Source organism: Marmota marmota, unplaced genomic scaffold, assembly GCF_001458135.2.
Source record: "Marmota marmota marmota unplaced genomic scaffold, marMar, whole genome shotgun sequence".
Taxonomy (NCBI): Eukaryota; Metazoa; Chordata; class Mammalia; order Rodentia; family Sciuridae; genus Marmota; species Marmota marmota.
In genome coordinates this window covers 3,632,061-3,640,705 of record NW_025999962.1, presented here as the reverse complement: position 1 = coordinate 3,640,705, position 8,645 = coordinate 3,632,061, and the positions used below count along the sequence as shown (strand labels likewise).

Below are 8,645 nucleotides of genomic sequence, written 5' to 3'. Positions count from 1 at the left end.
AACACGCAGCAGGCCCAGGCCTGCCCGAGCCTGGCGGCCCACGCGCCCACCCCCCACGCTGTGAGCTGCAGGTCGGTCTCCTGCTGCCCGATGGCCTCGGCCCCCGGCCCCCCGCTCTGGTCCCCCGTGTGGTCTCCTGCTCACCCTCGTCTGCCCTCCCGCCCACAGGCAGCTGCTGAAGACGGAGCTCGGGCCCTTCTTCACGGAGTACCTGCAGGTGGGTGGCACTTGCTGGCCAGGGAGGACGGGGTCACCTGCTGTTGCTGGGTGTGGCTCCAGCTGCACCGCAGCCTGCGAGGGGAGTGCGAGGACTTGCCTCGCGTGGCTTGGTGTCCCCATCTAGCCAGTGTGGGGTGTTGTGGTGCTTAAGAAAGACGCAGGTGAGTCTTAGTGACGTCCCTGGCACCAAGAGGACTTGGTGCTGGTGACTGTCCACCCCCACCCAGCGACCAGTGCAGGACCCCAGATGTGGTATTTGGGCCACCTGTGCAGCCGCGGGCCTGAGCCCTCAGGAGCCAGGGGCTCGAGAGCTGGCTGCACTGACCCAAGATCACGCAGCCAGGAGGGCCAAGGGCATGGCACGGTGCTCTGAGCTCAGCCAGGTGGTGTGGGTGCCCAGGGCCCCTCCAGGCCCCCACACAGGCCCGGCAAGGCACCAGCCCAGGACGGGGACAGGCAGTGGTCCAGCTCACCGGGTCTTAGGGCTTTTTAAAGTTATCACGTGGCAGCCTCACGGGGTTTGTCCCGGGGCTATCCCTCGCTGTTCACGGAGACAAGCACAGATCCGGGGTGCTGGCGTGTCGGCAGAGTCCTGCTGACGTCACCACGAGGTAGAGCCATCTCCCGGCCTCAGGAGCAGTGGCCCAGCCCAGCCCCTGGTTTTGAAGTCCTCGCTGTCCCCATGAGCCGTGCTACATCTCCTTCTGGGGACACTGCTCCTCGTAGGGACGCAAGCAGCATCACGGGTGGGCTGGGCCGTCCCCGCCTCGGCTCTGGGAAGGTGCATAGAGACCTCGCTCTTGGCCGAGCCACCTGCCTTGTGCCTGGGTCCCCCGTGTGTGGCCAGGAGCCAGGCGTCAGGAAGGGGTGCGCAGGGGCCTGCCCAGCCCAGCCCAGCCCAGGAGGCTCTAGGTCAGCCCGCGTGTTGCAGGGCGTCCCTGCCGCCACCTCCTGCCTCGTGACAGCCTGAGGTGCAGGCTCTGCATGGTGGGTGGTGGGCCCTGGGCAGTCGCTGCCCCTGAGGCCCAGCTGCTTGTTGGTGGCCTGTGAGGTCTCGTGGGCCTGGTCACCCCAGGGCACACCGCGACAGTGACGACCCTCTGCTTGCTTCCAGAACCAGCTGCTGACTCAGGGCATGGTGATCCTCCGGGACAAGATCCGCTTCTACGAGGGTGAGTGGTGGCCCCACAGCAGGGACCTACCTGCCTGCGGCTTGCCTGCTGGGACCATGGGACAGTGGCCTGGCCCGAGTGCACGCCAGGGTCATGGCCTGCTGGGCTCTGCCTGGTCCCCAGGGCTCTGGGCCGGAGGAGTCGTGCTCTGGTCAGAGGGCTTGGGGGACAGAGTGGCCTCAGGCAGCGGACCTCAGGGAGAGCGTCCCTCCCTCACACACGCAGCTAGGAGGACCTGGCCGCCAGGGAAGGCCCTGCCTCTCCTCACTGCCCTTGGGGACTTGCTGCCGGGTAGAGCCTGTCCTGGGTCCTGGGAGGAACTGCGCGGGGACTTGGCGGCTGGAGGGGAGCTGCCTCAGACAGAAGCTGAAGGGACAGGGACAGGGCCAGGAGCTGTGGACTGAGCGTCGCGAGGGCAGTCAGATGAGCTTTCTCAAAGCTCATTCCACCTTGTGAAGATTTCAGGTCCTTGTTCCCAAATGGGGACAGTGCAGTGGTGATAGGCTGTCTGTGGCCACACTGCAGAGAGGAGTGGTGGCAGTCCCAGTGGCCTCTCTTTCTGGCCTGGCAGGAGGCTGTGGCCTTGACCTCTGGCATCCAAGGGCCTCAGGCAGTAGCCCAGGTGCCAGCGCCCTTCGACAGGTGTGGCATGGGGCAGGGCAGCGGCGGGAAGAGCCCCCTGCAGAGTCCTGCTCGCCCGGGTGCTGGCTCAGGCTCCGGGGACTTGTGGAGCACCTGCGACACCAGTCTCCGCTCTGCCAGGCGCGCCCCGCACACCTGCCAGCCCAGCAGACTCGCAGCTCAGCCCTGGCCCCGGGGGGTCGGGCGGCTTCCTGAGCTGGGAGCATGGGGCAAGCCCAGCCGGGACAGCCAGGGCGCCTCAGAGAAGGGAGGCTCCGTGTGGCCTGGCGGAGCTCGGTCCCCACCTCCTGTGTCCTCCAGGCCTCCCAGTGGGCACTTGGTGGCTGACGGAATTGACAGGGCAGCCTAGGAGGCCGTGTCCAACCTCCCTGGGCACCGGGGACAGCAGCGAGTTCTGGGCTGGGAGCCACCACCTGGCTGTCAGCTCCCAGGTCCCACAGGCACACCATGTCCTGCCCAGTCTGGGTGCCCCCTCTAGCGCTATAGGGTGGACCAGCTCCCCAGGGCTCCTCCTGGGTGCTCCCTGCATGTCAGCCCTGGAGGTCTCTGGGGACCTGGAGGTGGAGGGATGCAGGGCCTGCCCTGCAGAAACTCACAGCTGGGGACAGAGACGCGGAAAGTTGGTGGGGGTCCAGTGTGGTTGACGTAAGGGGGAGGTGGCCTGGGGAAGGAAGGTCGCTGTCCTTTGGCAGGGCTGCACGGAGCGGTCGGCCTCTAAGGGCCTCACGTGTGGCGAGTTTAGGAGGACATCTGCCCTGCCGCCCTGTCCTGCTCCCGCCCGGGTTTCCCCAGAGGAGTGGCCGCCGGCCAGGCCCCAGCCGGGCTGTGCAGGAGGAGGCCAGCAGGGATGGGGCAGCCCTTCTCTGGCCTCCAGCAGGCCCTGGACGCCAGCCAAGCAGGGCCTTCCTGGACAAGGAAAGAGAGGAGAGGTGGAGGCCGAGGGCTGCTTCCCGGGACGGGAGGTGGCCGAGGCCCAGGCTCTCCGGCAGGAGCCCTGGGAGGCCTTGTGCCCACCGGGCGCCACCAGCAGCCCCGCATCCTTGGCCGTGCTCCTGGGCTCTGGCCACACCCCGCCAGGCGTCCCTGCGTCCTGCTGCTCTCCCGTGTGGCCTTGGTCACTGCCCTCTGGCCTTCATCATCCCTGTGGTCTCCAGGGTGTGGCTGGGGGCCCTGAGCTGGACCGGCCAGGTTCACTCCTGTCCCTGGGCTGCACGATGGCTCTCAGCACCCTTGAGCTGAGGAAGGACCTACCCGGGTGACAGCCCCCATGGAGCCTGGCTGCCCCGGGGTCAGCGGTCAGCCCGGCCCTGAGGTGTCATGCCAGAGCAGACGCCGAGCTGCCTGTCCCCGGCGACCCCATGGGGTGTTCTTCAGCCCGCTGCACAGAGGGCACCACTGAGGGCTGCTGAGGAACTTCCCTGGGCCACACAGCAAGGTGCAGAGCAGCCCCTGACCGCCCCACAGCCCCCAGGTGCCCCACTCAGTGGCAGCCCCCAGTGGGATCCTGGCCCAGGACAAGGCTCCCCTCCTGGGCTGTCGGCCTGCGGCCTGGCCGGGGCCTGGGTTCTGTGTTCTACAACGTCTGTTTTCCGCAGCATTTCCGCCCCGTGGGCTGGAGAATGGCCTGAGCTCAGCGGAACAGTGGCCTGGCCGGCGCCCAGGGCTGCCCCACGGCCAGCCCCGGGGACTGAGCAGCCTTTCTTCCTGCGCAACACAGGGAACTGAGGGACTTTGTGTGTGGGCAGAGTTCTGCTGCGGAGCAGGCATCCGCCCATCCCCGCCTCCCTGCTGGCCGCCTGGCCCTGGCAGCCAGGTACGGGCCACCCAGGAGGTGAGAGCTGGCCTCCCAGAGAGCAGCGGGCAGCCACACGGGAGGCAGGGCCTGCTCACGGGGCTGCCCCTGGTGCCCTGCACCTACCCGGTCCTGGGGGGTTGGGGTGAGGGTACAAGGCCCCAGGAAAGTAAGGCGAGCCGGACGAAGGCCCTTGGCTGGCCACCGCGTTCCCATGGAAACCCAGAGCTGGGCAGCCTGGCAGTGTGGCCTGGGAGGCAGGCTGGCCACGTTCAGGGGCTCGCCCCCCTTCACTTAGACCCAAACACAGAGTCCCTCCAGGCGGCAGGGGCAGGGGACACATGCTGGGGCCTGCTCCTTCCTGCACCCCGCAGCCCCGGGCCCAGCTATCTGCTGACTCCAGGCCCAGAGGCCAGCGCCCTGCAAGTTGTGTCTTCTGTAGGCGCCCAGAGCCAGCTTGGGGCACCTCAGCTGCCCTGTTCCTGGAGAGCCACCCACCCGCCGGACAGTGCCACTCTGCCCCAGGCCAGCAAAATGCCCACAGAGCTTGCGGGAATGCCTGCTCACACACACCTGCTTTGGGTGTTCTTGTACCAAGAACGCCCCCCTCTTTGGCAGCTACTTCCTAAACCTGGCGTGGATGTCACCTCCTGCTGACCTGGGCACGCTCCCCTGGTGAAGTGGGCTTTCTGGCTTCACAAGCAGACAGGCAGCGTGGCCAGGCCCTGGGGGGAGACCTGACACTGCAGCCCAGGTCACTGACCATGGAGGTCACGCCCACCCTTGTCCAGTGTCTTCCTGGCCCAGCTCCCTGCCATTAATGGATCCTGATGTCCAGCATTGGGCCTGGCTGTGGGCATGCGTTCAGCAGGCAGGAGGACGACTCCTCACCCACCTGGCAGGGTCTTGCGGGGGTGGGGAGACTGAGCTGCAGCTCCTGCGGGCACACCTGTGTGGCAGACACAGGACTGGCCGCCTGGCACTGGACTGTGTGCTGAGCACCTGGGCTTAGTCTCATGGGGTCCCACTGGCTCTGGCCTGTCATGCCCCTGTTTTGTAGGCGGCAGGCTGAGCACAGAGGGCAGGCAGTGTCACCTGGGCAGGCACCTCTAGGGCTTGGCTTGGGCCCTCGGCTCCTCGCGCTGGATGGGCAGAAGGATCCACTGGCGTCTGTCCAGGGCAGGCAGTGACAGCTCCTTATGCCCACAGGACAGAAGCTGCTGGACTCCCTGGCAGAGACCTGGGACTTCTTCTTCAGTGACGTGCTGCCCACGCTGCAGGCCATCTTCTACCCCGTGCAGGTGCCCGGCCACGTGGGACAGGGTGGTGACGCGCTCCTGCCCTGGCCTTCCTGCGCGTCTCGGGACCGGCCCGTGAGACGCAGATTAGGAGGACCCTCCGAGCCCTGCAGAGCTGAGCAGCAGGCACCTGGCCCCGAGTGCAGGACTGTCCCTGCCAGGGGAGCCGGGAGGGCCCTGGGCTCTGTGGGAGGGGTCATCTGGGAGGACAGGAGGTACAGGGGCCCTGAGGGTCAGTGGCCCGTTCCCATAACCCGGGGTGGGCGGGGTGGAGCCCTCTTGGCGGGCAGATGGGTGCAGCGCCCTGTCCGCAGGGCAAGGAGCCGTCGGTGCGCCAGCTGGCCCTGCTGCTGTTCCGGAACACCATCACTCTCAGCGTGAAGCTGGAGGACGCACTGGCCCGTGCCCATGCCCGCGTGCCGCCTGCCATTGTGCAGATGCTGCTGGTACTGCAGGTGGGTGGCGGGGCCGCAGCCGGGCCACTGGGTGGGGCCTGGTGGGCGCAGGCCGTGGGAGCACCAGAGGTGGAGCTGAAGGCCAGGGTTCTGGACCCGTGACTGGGGAGAGGGAATCTGTAAGGGAGGGACAGACGAGGCCAGGAGAGGCTGCAGGTGCCCGGGAGGGAGTGGGCCAGGGCTGACCTCCTGGGCGGACGCTGTCCTTACCTCCTGTGCTGGGGGCCCACACACAGGCAGGGACCTCAGCGTCCTTCCGTTGGAGCTCACCAGCCAGGGCGGGACACCTGTCCAGAGGGCGGCGCCAGGCAGCTGGGTGCCTCTTGCACCCTGGCGCTCCCCACGGCCTGCCATCACCACGGGAGGCAGCAGGCACTGCCAGCCCATCTTACAGGCAGGGAAAGAGCCTTGCCCGCGAGCCTGGCCTCACACTGGTCTTGGGCTGCCAACCCCTGCTCCTTGTTCTCAACCCCCAGGGCACATGGAGTCCCTTTAAAGTTAGGGTCTGTCGGTCGGCCTGGGGGCAGAAGGGAGCTGTCCAGATTCTAGAGCGAGGCAGGGGCTGGAAGGTGAGGTTGGTAGGGTCAAGAGTGGTGCTGGGCCAGAGGCCTGAGGTTGTCCTGGCTGCCAAGCTGGATGCCCACTGTGGGTGGCACTTCTAGCTGTCAGGTCTGGCTAGGCTGGGAGCTTCCAGGACCTCTCTGGGCCTGTTCCTCATCTCTGTGATGGAGAAAGGGGTCAGGCCCCGCAGGGCAGGTGTGAGGGCCGCAGGGAGAGTTGGAAGGCCACCTTCTGTGGTGCTGTGAGCAGCAGGCAGCTCTGGGCTGGGCTGTAGATGCCCCAGGGTCTCTCCCCAGAGAACTCCAGGGAGGGAAGTGGCCATGGCCTGTGCGGCGCTGCCCCCAGGTGGCCGCCATGCCTCCTGCAGCCCTCAGATGGTCCCCACCTCCCCCAGGGCCACCCCTCCCACAGGCCTCTGCCTCGCCCCACCTGCCGCCTCTCCCCTCACCTTGAGGACCTTGTCCTAGTCTCTTGCTGAACTTGTCACCGGCCTTGTCTTGGTCCCCAACTGAACCTGGCCCCTGCTGTTTCAAGCCTTGGTGGGTCTGAGGTCATAGCTGCTGGCCAGCACGTGTGGAGGGCCTCTGCTGTGTGTCCCTGAGCCCCCAGGATCACAGCTTCCCTGGGGCCCCGGGGATGGGGTCTGAGTGTGTCCACTCGCTGCCTGTGCCGGGCGGGGCAGCAGGGCCCACAGGACAGGAAGCAGAACGGTGTGAACCCGCAAGACGTCCCCCGCCACCCTCCAGGCAGAGGCTGGGTCATCGTCCCCACATGGGCGTCACGTGCTCACTGCCTGTCCCCGTGTGACCTTCACGCTCTTGCAGGGGGTACACGAGCCCAGGGGCGTCACGGAGGACTACCTGCGTCTGGAGGTGCTGATCCAGAAGGTGGTGTCGCCGTACCTGGGCACCTGTGGCCTCTTCTCCAGCGAGGGCCCCTCCTCCCACTCCTGCATCCTGGGTAGGGGTCACCTGGGCCCTGGGCTGGGGTGACCACTGCCCCCGTTCTCCTGTGGACAGACAGGAAGTCCAGGGCCACAGCCCTGCCGTGCAGGACGGGGACACACAGAGACCCGGGGGTGGGAGTGGCACCAGGCAGGGGCAGGGATCCCCGCAGAGCCCCAGGGCCCCCCCATGCTGTCAGGATGGGAGGCCGCCAGGCGTCAGCCCAGTGCACGTGCCTGGAGCTGGGCGAGCCCTGGGCAGGTATTTGGTGGGGGGGAGGGGAGCTGGGGCCACCTGGCGGGCAGCAGGAGCCGGCCACCGTGCTGCCCTGGTCCGTTCAGTCCATGGCCCGGCCCCACCCTCATGGGCTCTGGTCCAGCGGGAAAGGGAGACCAGTGAGTCCCCACAGAGACTCTAGGCTGACGGGTGGCGAGCGTCCTGGGCCGAGGGGACAGTAGTGGTACAAGGGCCACGTGGGACTCCCCTCACATCTGGAATGGCAGCCCCATGCCCATGGCCGCTGCATCTCACTCAGGCAGAGACAGAACTAGGCACTGCTGGGGTGGGGCCTGGACAGGGGGACCCCAGCCCTGCTGAGGAGGGTCCTTCAGCCTCCGTGTCCAGGCAAGGCCCTGGACCACTCAGCCCTGCACCTGGTGGTCACGAGGGGATGGCAGGATGAGACCTGCCCTCCCCTGCCCGCCTTCTGCACAGAAGGCCAAGTTGTCCTCCTTTGCCCTCGCCCCATCCAGTCTGCTGCCCAGCACACAGTGGTCCGCAGCGGCCATCTGTGACAGGCTTTTCCCAGCTCCAAACAGCCTGACCCCCTGGCAGGGCCCTCGTCACAGCTCCAGCCACCCTGTGACTGCGTGCGCTTGTCCTCCCCTGCCCCGGCATGCCAGCCTCGGGTGGGCGGGAGCCAGGTGGCCCAGGAATGCACTGGCACCTAAGATTCTAGACTTGGACGGTGGCGAGGCCAAGGCCCAAGGTCACTGTCTGGCAGGTTCTTGACACCGTCACAGTCCAGGTGAAGGCCTGAAGCTGGGCAGCTTGCTTGAGGTCCTGCTGACTGCCCAGGCTGAGGCTGGGAACACTGGTGTCCCACTGCGGGTGAAGTCCCACACCCCTCCTGGCACGGGGGACTGAGGGAGCGTGGCCAGAGCCCACGTGGCCCTTCCTCTAGGGTCAGTGCTGGGCAGGCAGTGTCTGCCCAGCAGAAGGGCCTGGAGCATGTGGGGTCCAGGTGCTGGGGGCAAAGGCCAGGGGCCACTAGGCCTGAAACCCTGTGTCTCTCTCCAGAGAAGCGCCTGCTGCGCTCCCGCTCCGGGGACATCCTGGCCAAGAACCCCGTGGTGCGCTCCAAGAGCTACAACACGCCGCTGCTGAACCCTGTGGCCGAGCACGAGGCAGAGGGCGCGGCAGCCGCCGGCCCGGGCATCCGCAGGCACTCGGTGTCGGAGATGACGTCCTGCCCCGAGCCCCAGGGCTTCGCCGGCTCCCCTGGCCAGGGCCCCGCGGGCTCCTTCAGGGCCTCCCGACGCCCACTTGGGCCCTGCGCCAGC

The 8,645-nt window shown here is 67.3% G+C and overlaps 1 protein-coding gene across 1 annotated transcript in view; it reads left to right on the top strand.

The window, feature by feature from the left end:
* Positions 1 to 8,645, top strand: part of Prr5 (proline rich 5) — a 16,212-nt gene that overhangs the window by 6,739 nt on the left and 828 nt on the right. The window contains exons 3-8 of the mRNA XM_048802976.1: positions 170 to 217; positions 1,334 to 1,391; positions 5,035 to 5,126; positions 5,438 to 5,578; positions 6,964 to 7,099; positions 8,383 to 8,643. Coding sequence (XP_048658933.1) covers positions 1,355 to 1,391; positions 5,035 to 5,126; positions 5,438 to 5,578; positions 6,964 to 7,099; positions 8,383 to 8,643 — 667 coding nt within the window. The 5' untranslated portion in view covers positions 170 to 217; positions 1,334 to 1,354. The remainder of the gene's footprint in view (positions 1 to 169; positions 218 to 1,333; positions 1,392 to 5,034; positions 5,127 to 5,437; positions 5,579 to 6,963; positions 7,100 to 8,382; positions 8,644 to 8,645) is intronic.